Source organism: Epinephelus fuscoguttatus, linkage group LG12 (assembly GCF_011397635.1).
Source record: "Epinephelus fuscoguttatus linkage group LG12, E.fuscoguttatus.final_Chr_v1".
NCBI classification, from domain to species: Eukaryota; Metazoa; Chordata; class Actinopteri; order Perciformes; family Serranidae; genus Epinephelus; species Epinephelus fuscoguttatus.
In genome coordinates, this window is record NC_064763.1 from 19,455,273 (window position 1) to 19,469,893 (window position 14,621).

General features: G+C 41.7%; 1 protein-coding gene across 1 annotated transcript in view; it reads left to right on the forward strand.

The window, feature by feature from the left end:
• Nucleotides 1-14,621, forward strand: part of uvrag (UV radiation resistance associated gene) — a 125,229-nt gene that overhangs the window by 5,334 nt on the left and 105,274 nt on the right. The window contains exons 4-7 of the mRNA XM_049593148.1: nt 2,211-2,372; nt 4,487-4,561; nt 4,698-4,777; nt 14,441-14,546. Coding sequence (XP_049449105.1) covers nt 2,211-2,372; nt 4,487-4,561; nt 4,698-4,777; nt 14,441-14,546 — 423 coding nt within the window. The remainder of the gene's footprint in view (nt 1-2,210; nt 2,373-4,486; nt 4,562-4,697; nt 4,778-14,440; nt 14,547-14,621) is intronic.

Here is a 14,621-nt window from a genome sequence, read left to right on the forward strand (position 1 = left end):
AATGACGCTGTGGGCTAATGGGCATGTAGCTACTTCCATGTTTCAGATGATACGTCATGTTTGTAGTCGACCAATGAAGATGAGTTTACATATCACCTTGGGTTCGTCCTTCACCTTCTCAAAATGATCCCACACTTTGGATTTCCTGCCCGACATGTTATTAACTAGCCTGTGGAATAACTGCAGGTACCAGCCCTGGAAATTAATGGGACTCCTGTCTGACTGCTGAGCGTGGACACTTCTGTGTCTGTCCTTTCAAATTAAAGTTTTGATTTATTTTGACAAGGCGCACTCCTAAGAGTTCCATGTTTTTTTTGTTTGCGACTTAGCGACCAATGAAATCTTGCCGACTAATGAGCTTTCTGGTCACAAATGTTTGGTCGACTATTGGTGGGCAGCCCTAGTGAAGTCACTGTCTGTTGCTGAATGAGGTAACACAACGGTGATTGAATCTATGGCCGATTGACGAAAGCTCCTGCATTTGCAGTGTTACGGACTGGATGTAGAGGGTGACGTATGTGGAATAAGTGCTGTTTAAGTTACTGCTAATGCAAACTGAGCATTTCCTACTAATGCAGCTTCACATTAAAAGCATTTAATTGGCGAAACTTAAGTTGACTTTAATTATGACATAGTCACAGGAAATATAATCGTTTTCAGTGAGCTCAGCACTTACTGCTATTGTTAACCAAAAATGCATCTACATAACAAGAACAGTCATTTTCAGCATTTTTTTATGACTTAAGTTAACTGAGTTTCAAATTTTCAACAACACCGAACCATTGAAACATTCCCCATTTATTTATTTTCAACATTTTTGGTAGAGGATGTGTTTTATTATTGCACGTAGCAATGGAACAAGAAGGAGAAGCTATAGTGAGCTGTTAGATGAAGAGCTGCAGGCGACAGGCTGCGCACCTCAGACTTAGTATGGTGACCAGTGTGCCCTGCTGTCTGCAGACTCATGCTGTGTGCAGTGTAAAATCTGACCACAGTTGCTCACAGTATGATAGAAAAAGAAAGGCTAATTACTGCCTGATGTCTTATTAAAATGAAAACAGTTTGGTTTGCTGCCACTACAACTCTGTGACCTGTAGTATTAAAAAGCATTAGCTGTTGCCTCCAATTATACAGGCATCTCCAAGTCAACCAGGACTGAAATCTGTTTTTCAAACATCAGAGTACAGTAGCATGCTTAAAAAATGCTTCATTGAGTAAAATGTCAGTCTTGCATCAACATGAATTGAATATGATACGTGCCGTTCCCCTATGCAACTCTCCCTCTCTTGGGCTGTAAGCATCAGTGAGTTGTGTAAATGACCCGTGCTTCTTTGGCTGTTCCAGCTCTTATTTGCGAGGCAGATGCAGCTCTGCACGAAGCTATAGAAGCAGCCAAGGAGAGCAAGCCATTACTGTCAGGCTCGCTGCCGAGTCATGAGCTGACCTAAGCTGCTTTCCAGGCATACCGTTCACCACCCTCGGCAGACAGAGTGTATAATGCGCTGCAGGAGTCATGACTCCTGTCATCTCTCAGCCTGACTTCCCTCTGTTGAATTTAACATCGTTGCTGACATTCGTTCTCTAGTATCCTGTCTACTTCCGTCATCATTTGTCCAGTGTTTCCTGTTGGTCTTCCTGTGTTTATTGTAACTGCTGTGCCCCTTTGCTTCCTCTACTGACTCTCACTAGTTCTGTTTTTTTTACCCCCTCCACCCCCACCCCCACCCCCACACCCTGTGGATTGTACTTCTGCTTTTGCCATTCCTCTCCTGCCTGTCCTTGAAAGTGACCCCAAGAGCAAGAGATTTTCTCTCAGATGGAGGGAAATGGTACATAATTGAATGATATAAATGGCTTCAGTGCGTTGTAGAACCAGCTCTCAGTGCTGTCAGTCTGGAAGTTCAAGGACAGAGAGCAAACTGTAGTAGAGATCAGACTAAAAGGTTAATGTAGAACAGGATGATTCAATTACTTTACAGTGTATAGGGATCACCTTATGACATTGAATTTGACAGAGGTACCATGCATTTTTTTTTACTACAGATTTTAATCCAAACTCTTTTGCTTGCATAAGACATGAATGTTTTATGACTAAACTGAATAAATAATTTGTTGATTAGCTGTTACCTCAGGTGTTAATGTACTCTTACGACACTGATTATCCTCACCAAGTGACTACAAATCCTCACGTGCATGTGTGTGTTTGTCAGAATCCAACTTGGCGGAGTCTGGACTTTGGCATGCTGCCGGACCTTCTGGACACCTCAGTGTCTTGCTTCGTGGTGAGGATCTGGGGAGGACAGGAGGAGCAGTACCAGCTCCTTATAGAATGGAAGGTCAACCTGGATGGCCTCAGATACACAGGACAGCAGGTCAGCAACCGTGCACATAATAATTATAGAAAACTTCATGTGTCACAATGATCCCAGTGTGGTAGGGACTGCGTGCAGGCAACAAAGGGATACATACAGTGAGTGCAAACCTGTGAATACAGATTTAATTTGCAAACACAATCTAAAAGGCACATGTAGTATCTGATGAAAACTGAAGTGTTTTACTATCTAAAAAAAATATCTTAATCTTAAAGGAGAAGTGTGCAGAATTTAGTGGCATCTACTGGGGAGGATTGCGCATTGCAACCAGTTTAAACTTTTCCCATGTTCCAGACATGAACTCCTGGTTAGGGTTCCTTTGGTGTTCACTGTATAGGAGGTTTTTAGCTGGAGCTGAATTCGCCGCAGAGGTCTCTTCCTCTCCAAAACAAACAGACCTGGTGATTTCAACAAAGCAAAAGCAATGTCACATTAAGAATAGGTGTTTTCCCAATGCTGTTCAGCTCATCATGGATGGGCTGCAAACTACTGTAGCTGACGCGAAAATGTGAAACACGCTCTGACTAAAGAAAACATACTTATAATATTATATTCTATTTCTGCTAATATATCCCTCTAAATTCTACACACTGGACTTTTAAATCCAAACTTATGAGGCGTTTTCGGTCATTTACAGGCATTTCACTGTATTTTTCCGAATTGAAGTTCATCAAAAATGCGCCAAAGCAATAGTAGTTTTTGCCTCAAAATCAAACATGGCGCATAAAAAGAACATCTGTGCAGATTCATCAGAGCATCGGGACATTATTCATGTTTATCTCTAAATTTTAATCATTGTTGCATCTTGGAACAATAGCAGGGTTAAAGATAAACTGTTGCAATACTGCTCGCCAGGGTAATGATGTTAAAATGAGAAAAAATGTTTGCAAACACACATTGCATTGATTCAGTGATCCTAGCAGGAATGAAACAGATGCCAGTTTCGCAATAAACCACAATAAAATTCCAGACGGTTAGTATTACCATTTCAAATTTGATTTATTATTGAAACAGTGTTTTGTTAAACTCAGGGTAAATACTGTCCAGCATCAACCAAAGTTAGTCTCCAAGGCGCAGGTGCAGCGTGCAGCCGAGTGGTGCCACTGGTCCCTTGTTCTTACCTACACACACCGGAGCAAGCATTTCAAGGACAGGCTATCTGTAATGTTTTTTATTTATACTTTTTATTTTACCTTTAGGAACAAAAAAAGAAAGAGAAAAAAAAAAGAAAACAGTATACAGGAAAAAAGACAAATATGAGGTCATGGGATGTTTGCAAAGGCATAACAAATTTTCAGAATTTAAAGTAAGGTTTCATTTAAGGTACATGCGATAATCATGTGACATCTCCACTCCATCGTTTTTCTCCCAATTCTTTCTGAAGTCGTATAAGATATGTCATTTGTTCCAGAAGTTTTAATTGTTTAACAGTATTAATAAAGATGCTAGCAGTGGGGCAGTTTTTCTGGAGCCAGTTTTTTTGTAATGGCCTTTTTACTTGTGGACAGCAGGATCTTTAGTAGACAGATATCATCTTTACTTAGTCCATCAGGAATATGTCCGAGAAAAGGGATGTGAATGTTGGACTAATACTAAAATTTGAAGTTTTTGTAATTATTGCTGCTACTGCCTTCCAGAAAGTCTGAATAAAAGGACAAAACTAGAATATAGCCAATAATATTGGCATGGTCAACCATGATTTCTCCACATGCAGGCTATCTCTATCTTGAGATATTTTCTGCACATTTGAACAATAATGTGATAATACTGGTCACCATAATTGTGAAGTTAGATTTCCGTACTGTTTCATCTCTAACACTTAGTAACAAGCACTGAAACTTGTGCTAATGTGAGGTATCTGTTATGTGAGGACTGAACAAGTGCCAAGTCATATTGGCAGTTTTGCACACTGAAACTATTTGGTAAAAATGACCCAAAGCATCCGCAAAACACAGTAAAAGAACTCAATGTTATTGTCATTCTTTCACAGTGGGACTCCTTTTAAAGGTCGTAAACAGATAGCGCAGCCTCATGCACAGCCAGATGCCCGCTGTCCTTTGTTCTCTGCATCTCAGTTCCCACAATAAGCCTCTCTTGCCTCTCTCTATCCACAGATTCGATCCAGGAATCCGAATGAGATAATATTTGGATTGAATGATGGCTACTATGCAGCTGACTTTGATCATAAGGTAAAAAAAAAGAAGCCTTTTGTCAATTCTGTCCAGAGCTTATGAATCATAATGGAATACCCAGTCCTGTCTCATTAGCTTTATTTGGACGTTGTTTGGCATCAGCACTGAAACACTCACATGTGGCTGTTTGCAGGATCAGTCGGAGCGGAAGAAAAAGCTTCAGGTCGACCAGAGTTCAGTCAGGAACTCCTACAGTGTTTTCTCTTTGCTCAGGTAGGACTCATGCCATGAGGCAGTATTACATCATATCATCACATCAGTAGGACTCCACTTTAATCGGATGTATTGCTGCAGCCTTTTCTCTCATGTGCAGTGGATTTCAACTACTGACAATATTTACTTTAACCCACAAAAAGTATCCTCAGGTAGACCTTTTATTCACCCTTTTTTTGCATAATTGGTGATGTGACTAATAGTTGGTGATGTGACTAAACTTGTTATGTGTGTTCCATATTTGTTCTTGGCATTAGTATTCCAGCAGGTGGTGCTATAGGAAAGCTGACAGTTTAACCTGTTATCTGGGCAGCTCTTCTGGGGCCTCATTACAGAGAAATATCGAAACTGCTTTTCCATTTTAAGTTTCAAGGATAGGAATGATCCCATCTGTCCATTGCAAAATTTCTTAAACTGATGGTTGAGTCCTATTCTATCACAGACCTCCTGTCTAACCAAGCTAAAAGACAACAACTATAACTGTAAATTTGATTCTTTAGTTGGCACTCAACCTGTCCTGCCTGTATCTATGTTTAGAAGGTTTTAGCTGTGAGGAATCAGAGGCACCAATCAAAACTTAAAAATAATATGATCAATAATTTCTATAAATTCAAAATGAATCGTCTTAGCAGTAGATAAACACCCATTAATACATGGTCGGGGAAATTTAAAGTGCAGTCATACAGCTTAAGTAGCCTTTCAGTCATTATATTTCAATGTTTTTGTTGTTCCCCATCTTCAGCGCTGCTGCTACCAAGTTAGGATGATTCTGTTACAGCTTAATTCCTATCTTAAGATAAGAAAGGATTTCCTCCCAAATGCAGTCAGGAAACATTTTTCTGAACTGAGGACGTGCCGTCTTTTAAGACCTGGTTGGTTGTTAGAAATCCCCAACTTGTTACACATGCAGAGAGTTAGATTTAGTGTTTCCCTCGGCTCTGTAACCTTCGGTGAAACATGGCAGCCATTCATGTACTATTTATGGAGAATGGCCTAAAGTGTTTGCATGTATGTAAAGATACTTGTTCATAATAGGTTAGACAAACAACATTTGTGTACTCGCACTATATGCATATGTACAGACATCCATTCTGTAGTTGGTGCTGAACGTCTTGCTGGTCATGTGGGTGACTTGTAATTGTGGTGTTTGTGTTAAAATCTGAAAATCTACAAATAGACTGTTAAAAAAGGAAACATTTCTGTATACCAAAAATCCTAAATGTCAAGATTAAGATAGGATGTCAGACTCAGAAAGTTTCTGTAATGAGGCTCCTGACCTTCAACTTTATAGACAGTCAAAAAATCTTTAGTTTACACCAGGAATACTCAACTTGCTTTTGATGAGGGCTCCCTTTTTGCTAAACGACACGATGCTAAGGGCACGATGCCAACAATGGCCAAATGGTTAATGGGCCACCCAGCACCCTATTGTGTCGTAAGCTAAGTATCACTGGTCTAGGCTGTATTGTTGGGAATTATTGGACAAATGTATTAACATTTTAAGCTGTCTAACCCAATGAAAGCACCTGATCATTAGACCAACGACAGACTCTGTTTTGTGATTAGAATTTAAGCTCCGACTGATGAAAATGGTTGCAGTACAACTTCCCACCACAAGAGGGAGACATAGATTTGCTGAGGAAGTTGCTTGTTAGAGGGGGAACCCTGGTGCAGTAATTAAGAACTTTAGACGACACAAGGCAGCTCTGGCATCTGTTGACAAACATGGCCTTGTTGTTCCACGTTTATATTTAAATGTGGTAGAATGTAAACACTACCTCCAGCATCACCAGGGCTTCCCCAGAGGGAAACCCTGTGATCATAGTCTTATCACATAACAACATAATTACTCCCAGTTTTCACTAAATAAATGTATATCTGGAAAGTTCGACGTTTCCAAAATAAGATAAGGATCCTGTCATTACGAGGAGTATGAAGGCAACCACCGACATTTTCCTACTATAAGAATTAAATAGGGGGACGTAATTGCGTCACGAGCCTTCGCAGTATCAACGGAAAGGAGTTATGCCAAAGCCTGCTGAACTTAACCAGCGCTCCCTCATCTAGAAGTGGTCATGGTTTATGTTTATAAGAGGGGATACCATTGCCTCCCCAGCAGCTCACAGGAGAAAAAGCCCAGTTTGAATCATAACTTTTATGACCTCTGCTCTCGCTCCTTTTATTATTGCAGCTTTCTTCCACATCCTCTTCTTCTATCCACACCCAGTGGGACTCTGCGGAGTTTAACACAGTTACATTGATCCCCCTCTTCCCACACACTGGTCTGCCTGCAGCTCCTCACCCCTGTCAGAGTTTTTCCTTGGCTCGGTGCACTCATATGCACATAGTTTATGATTATGTACTGTAGAATGATTCATCAGATACTGTACACTCCAACAGGGATTATCCTCCCACCCCCCATGGTACAAAACCATATATACCACTCAGATTCTGACCTGCTGAGTGCTGCCTTTTTCAAAGTGTATTAACTTTCTGAAGCACTCAGGTGGAGTTTCGCTCCTGGAGCCGTGCTTCGTGCTGAAATCTGTGCTCATGTTATTGGCTCACCTACATGGTTGCGTGCAGTGATAAATGATTTATAGCAGCCACGTTTGTGTGCCCCAGATGCTGCACCATGCATTGACTTTTTTATCATGTAATCGAGAGAAAAGGAGAGTTTTCTTGTGGTCCTCTAGTTTTTATTGTGCCTCATCTAAAGAATAAAGTCTTTTTTTGATGTATGTCCACAAGGGACATCCACAGTGACAGATATTCTCACCCAACTCTCTCCCACTCCCTCCCTTGGCCCGGTGCAAAGCGTCTCTCTCAGTGCAGTGCTTTAATGGAAAAGGATGAGAGCTGCTTTGCTGAGAACGCACTAGTCTTGATTAATGATGGCAATTTGTCAGCAGATTCACAGTCTGCTTTTCAGCCCGGCCTCGGCTGACAACACCCATCGTCTGTGTGAGTAACATGGTGATGTGGGCTCGCAAACACAACACGTCTCAGATGGAGAGATGAAGAGGGAGAGTACAGGTCATCAATCAGCAAAGTCTTGTCTCTTCCAGAGAGTCCAGGCTGAGGTAGAAGCTGAGACACATCCTACACAGAGCTGGGCCCCAGGCTGGGTAGAAAGAACGCCAAGGAGACAGTGACGAAGATGATCCAGCTGCTCATAAAGCTTTTTTTTTTGTAGACACTTAAAGGGAAAAGGTATTTTGAAACTGGACCCTATTTTCTCACTAAGAGACTAATGGAGACAACATTTTTTGCGGTAGTCCAGTATTGAGAGAGAGAGTGAAACAGGCTGCAGTGTAATCCCTATGGACAATTGGGCACTGTCAATTTACATCTACTAAAAGTGATTGTTTTTGCCACTGTTGGGCTCAGATTGTTGATGTAAAAAAAATTTTATCACTGGTCCGGTCTGTTTCTTAGTAAGTGTAACCATGTCTCGCTTAAGGAGAAGTCTCTGTACTCTTGCATACTTTTCCACATTGTCGAAATTGGCTAGATATTTAGCCATGACATCTTTAAATATGATTCTTTGGACTAAGCTACATGTTTCCCCTGTTGTTTTTCCTGTAACAATTCAACTCTGATGAGATTTCAGAATGAGATTTCTCTTTAAGTGAGAATTGGTTACAGACGAGCTCAGCAAACATGTGGAAATATGTTTCATTTCTCTGTAGGATCCTTTTCATGATGTTGTCGGACACTTACAATAACAAGCCGATCCTGTCAGTGGCAAGAACAAACACTTTTAATGGATGGTGCACAATGATATTTCCGTCTGTTTCACCACTTGGGCAGTGGCGGTCTCTCTCAGTACTAGTGGACCAATCTCAAAAATTGTTCTCTCAATCAAGTCAAGCACAAAAACTGGGTCCAAGTTGAAAAATACCAAAGTTTCCCTTTAATAAAGGCGCAGACATGACCTCTAAAGCAGTGGGTCCCAACTGGTCCAGCCTTGGGGTCCAGATTTCTCCTTAGTCATTAGTTTGAGGTCCCACAGTTTAATACATTCAGTGTCATACTTGCGTTTGGTCATGTCGTTGGGCTACTTTCCTGTCCATGTCAAGTAGCTGTCTGTTATTCATTCACTCTACAGCAGAAAACGGCACTTAAAAATAAAAGCCCTATTCCGGAAACTTACTGAAAAATGAAGTGGATTTTTTTTTACCAACTTGACACACTTTTAAGTCATTTGCGGTCCATTAAGAATGGGTTCGCGGCCCACTTTTGGACCATGACCCACCAATTGGGAACCACTGCTTAAAAGTGTGCTCATCTGTCAGGGAAAAGTATGATGTTTGAGCTTTAAGAGAGGAAGGAAGACCTACTGTCATCACAACCCTGAGCTGCATATTGGACTAGTTGGATGTTAACAAAAAGGAGAGGCAGAAAGAGTGACGGATTGGTTTATTGTTCCATTTTATAATGGTTGGAGGCCATCTTTTTATGGCCTAATACGCTCTTGACTGTCACATTGAAGTAGTGTGTAAGAGGAAGTACTTGAGTGGCCTCTCAGCTCTGACTCACAGCTCTCTGAAAGAGTTATGCACGTAGATGTTAAATCGTGTTTATAGTGACAACAAAACTATTGTAGATGCTTGATGTTGAAGTTTCAGGTTTATGGTAACAGTGGCCTGTGTGCCACATGGTTAGCATCATTCTCAGGGCACAACTTTCACAGTTCAGCACTGTGACATTGCAGATTAAACCTGTCTCAAATTCCTGGAGCCTAAAGGGGACCCCCATGATCAGAGCCATATGTTGCCCGTGTTTCCTGATTTGCTTTTGTGTGCCCCGATGAGGAGTATGCATGTATGTACAGTATGTGTCAACAGAAGCAGTGCACAGTGATGGTGATGCTCTGTGGGGGGTCTCTCATGCCACAGAGGCTGCGGAGGTGATAATGCTACCCCTACAGGCAGCCCTTGAGGTGTATTCATCTGATGCTGCAGCCGTGGGACGCTGTTGCGGTCCTGAGTTAACGCGGCAGCTGGATCGCCCTCTACAGCTGACCCTTGGGTCTCAACCGGCAGCAACCAGACTACAGAAACAAACTGACTGCCTGAGCTTTAAATCACCCTGGATATATGGATGCGGATGCTCTTGTTTTCATTTCACACCTCTGGAGTGGACTTAGCCAGAATCAAAGCAACTCCCATACACATAATTTAAGAGGAGGTTTAAGGTTGTTTTTTCAGTTTAGGCAGTTGGCCCGCAACACCCGTCCTAGTATTTGCCAAACTGTCCGCCCTCCAATTTTTTAACACATTTTTTCAATTTGAGATTACATTCTCCGAAGGCTAAGACCTCAGGCATGTATTTTTTCCAGCTTTCCTGACTTCCATTCTCAGCACCTGCCCAATTCTTCCTTGTTCTCCTATTTTTCTCCCAGTCTTTCCAGCATTACAGCTTCTTTAGTGCTTGCCTAGCAGAGCTGTCTGTTGTTATCTCAGCGTGTTGATGTAGTGTTCATTACTCCCACCTCTAAAATTATGTTCCAATTTACAGCTACTGAGCCTTAGCCTCCCTTTGTGTTTTCTGGCTTACCAAACAAAAGACAGTAGGCCTCAACTAATAAAATTTATGTGAGATTTTTGGACATGGAACACAATTTGTAGCTAAGCCTTTTCATTGTGTAGTATTTGGCTTATTCCACCAGGCAGCTTAAGTAACCGTGACTAACAGTTTGAGATTTTCAGTGTAAGACAAACGCAAGGAGCTTACACTCATGACTGAGGATCCGAGCTTCTATAATTATCTGCACAGTGTGTGACCCATTTTTGACCCTTTCCGGACCAAAATATCTTTTCCTAAGATCTCTTTGGCTTCCTTGCACCTCTGTTGTCATGTAACATAGCTTATAGCAACTCAGCAAACATCAGCCTGGAGGAATAGAAGAGCATATGCAGACTTGATAAACAAACTCCAGTAATCTTATCATCCCTTCCCTGAAAATGGAGACAATGGTAAAGTGAGGTGAACAACACGTGGTTAAATGTGTTGACATTCTTTGGCAATGAGATACAGGCGGAATTTAGAAGTTTTGTTTGTTGTGATTTTCCCACTGTGTTGCTGTCTGTTTTGTCCGTGGCAAAGGTGTGATAGTGGGACATTATCCTCAATTTGTTGTCATAAAATGTCTCCGAGCTTGTTTTGATTCGCTTAATTGGCTGCCCTGTTCACTTGAAAAATGGCTGCTGCTGGAAATGAATTCAGAACAGTCATTAGTCCTCGGGCTTGTTTCCTCTGACCCAAGTTTGTTTGACATGTGCACTGGGCACACTTTCATGTGATGAACAGCTGGGGGACTGGTCAGGCCACATGATGTTCAGTACATTTAAAACACTGCTTTGGAAAGGAGAAGCAGCCGTTGTACTTTTGCGTTGGGTTTGAGTAGATTTGATTGCTCATTTCAGGTAGGAGGCCATTATTACGTGGCTGGTTGGCGATATCTTACCTGTTTCCTCCACTTCCATTCCTCCTTTTATTTTTCACACTCCAACAGTTTTTGAGTTGAGTCAAAATATTTCTATGGAACAAAAAGCATGTCAGACGGACTTCCAGCTGTCTGTGTGTCTGTCACCCTAATGTTTGAGGTGTGTCCCACAACGTTGGCAAGTTGGCCCTTGTTGGCAGCTTACCGGCTGGTGGAGCCAGTTGGCTAGAGAAGTCCCTCTGATTAGCAGTTCAGCTCAGTGCACGAGAAGAGAAATGGAAGTGAGGAAAGTAAACAAAGTCAAGAGGGCATGTGATCAAAACAAATCTGTTATTTTAGGTGAGATATATTTTTCTTTAGCCAGTGAGCTCTTTAACAGTAATGGTTCATAATTGTTTATATTATTGTTCACTAGTGCATGATAAATATCATTTGTTATTTCAATATCAATTAATGTTGTTGATGTGCTAACTGGCTAACTAGCAACTTGAATTTGTCCTGTTGGTCGTTCAGTTTCCCTTTTTGACTGATTAATACAAACTTCTGCCACCTGCTGGTGTGGAGAGTTATTTACTTCAACACAGGACATACATGCTAGTTGACCATTGGCTGTAGTGTTTGCATTGTATTCAAGTCCAACTTTTTGGCTGAGACAAAGGCAAAATGAGGTGATGCGACAGTCTGCCTTTGACACTGGTTCTTTGATGTTGGTTTGAAAGATTGTCTGCAAAGAGGAAAGACCAAAAGATTTGATGCAGTCAGTTAGCCTTATTCGTAGTGAGGTGAAATAGCATCTCGATATTCAGACCTCCCTGTTCAACAAACAGTGTTACATAAGGCCTACTCAATGTTTCCCCTTAGTTTTTCTCAGAAAAGCAACAGTTTACCCTCTGGTGTCTTCTTTAGATCCCAGGTCTTTCTCTGGCTTATCTTTGTGAGCCAGATGACACATCTGCATTTGCTAATTCCTTTTCAGCCCTGATTGCAAAATTGCTGGACCAGAACACGATGTGTAAACCATGGCAAATATTTATTTCAAGGTAATCAGTAAAGGTAAATGAACAGAAAACAGGAGACGGGTCAGAGAGGCTGCCAGGTCTGCTGCCCTTCCAACTGCGCTGAAAGGTCTTTAGAAAAGATGAGAGGTCATCAGTTTCATCCATTGTCATTTACTTGATTACCAGCCAAGACCTTCTCTTGACGTCCCTGGTCCACATTCGTTTTACGTCGAGGATCAGTGTCGCAGCTGATGTGATCCCATCGTACGATGGTCTTTAGTTGTAAATCTTGACATTTACCATTTTTGCTCATTATTTTTATACTACCTGAAAGCCCATATTAAAGATTTTGTACAAGATGCCCTCTGTTTATCAGAAATCTGGAAGTTTCAAAAACACAAGTTTCATCTGACACCCCTGCAGGATCTAGTGGCATGGTCAAAGCAGAAAATGTTATTGTTTTTGTGATGTTTATCAACATCAAGGGTTGAGTGCACATGCTCAGTCAAAACTTCCTGTAGATTGCCTGTGGCAGAGTTGTAAGTCACCTTGAATTCCTTGGAAAAGGAAAGTTGTCTTGGCTCATGAAAAGGCGTTCTCTGGACAGTCGCACACTGTTAAATCTGATGTCCAAATCTGTCCCAGTGTGGTTGTACGGTGGGAAGCCCTCCGTCCCTTCTTGGTCTAAAGGTTGCGATAGAGCCTGATGGACAGGTGTTAGGCCACGACTCAGGGAATGATAAGGGGGCAGACATGCGTGAAAAGCAGAGAGGAGATAGCTGTTCTCACCCGGGGGGAAAAGACCCTATCAGATTCTGCCATCGCAATCACCTAAACAGATGAAGCTGTCAAAACAGATTTACCCTGATGTTCCAAAGGACTATCTCCAACTGCTATCGCTGTCACCTGAGACAGATTAAAAAATGTGTGCAGAAAACATGCAATGATTTTCCCGTAGGACTCCTCCCCAAAGCTCTGTTTACATCGTCATAGAAACATTTTTTGTTCCCGGTTGGTTGCCAAGAAGAGGCAATAATATCCAGAGTCGACCGTGTGAGTTTCATGACAAAAAAGCCCCTGAGGATTTGTAAAATGACCCCTCCAAGCTGGAACCCTGTTAGAAAGAGCCTCTTACACTAAACCCACTCAAGAGGCAATTTCTTGAAGACTCAAAGCAAGCTCATACCTAAGGAAAGCCCTATTCACGTCACCCTCATGACCCAAATCACAAGGCTAGGGCTACTAGGAGTGAAAGAAACATGCTATCAAGAAGAGCTATTTACATCTTAATGTTGGCTCCAGATCGTTGACCCGTTCTGTATCCATCATGAAAGAAATGTAATCATTACTGTGCAATCCAGTTTTCATGGCACATGAATGGCATTGAGACATTTAGCAAGCAGTGGATGATCTAACCCCAGTCTGACAGTATGATTTCAAATTGCCAGCTCCCCCTTTTGTCTGTCCTCTATAACTCATTCCCAACATGTGGGCATGTCGTCCATAGTTTATTGTTGACGTCCCTTTAGTTGTGTTGCGGGGGCGGTTTGTCTGTCTTTCTATGGGCTCTGGACTTGAAGAAAACATCCTTGGAAGTTAATTGACCCTGCGATTGATGGTCTAAATAATGCGCTGGCTTGTCTTTTGTGTCCTTGAACAGATGGGTTCAGGTCTATCAGACAACGTTTGATCTCATATTGTGGTTAGATTATTAGGAATTACTTATTGATTGATTCAACTTTTGTTGTGGTATTCATGGTTTGTGGTGTTTAAGAATGTGATCAGTCTGGTCAAATGAACTGTAGACTTTTATTATTAGGAATGTTCTCAGTATTGTTTTTGTCCTTTGTATTAATGTCCAGACTTGTCATTAACTTCAACAGTTTATAAGAATCAGCAGTTGGGCTGGAACAATGATGATCAGCGTCAGTAAATCAGAAAAAGACACAAGGAGGGATAACAAACACACTGCACAATGACTCTTCCACATGGGGACAATCATGATTCTTTCGATGTCCGCCAAACAGACACAATACAGTAAACATCCAAGTCAAATGAAATGAATTGCTGGTGTAGTCATAACATTGACACAGCCAGTCAATTTAATGGCCACCTGGAAATGCATTTTCAACATGCAGTTGTTCTTGTGGTCCAATATGTGGTTACAGACGGTGATCTGGATGGTGACTTTGTCTTCTTCTTCCTCAACTGCAGGCTTCACACAGCCCAGAGAGCCATCAAGCAGACCCAAGTGACAGTCCAGAAGATTGGGAAGGAGATCGAGGAGAAGCTGAGGACGACAGCGACCTGCACAGAACGGGTGAGAGCTGTCACCCATCAGCAGCAAATTTTCGCTCATCAGCAACATGCTTTTAAGTCAGCACCAGTGTTTAAG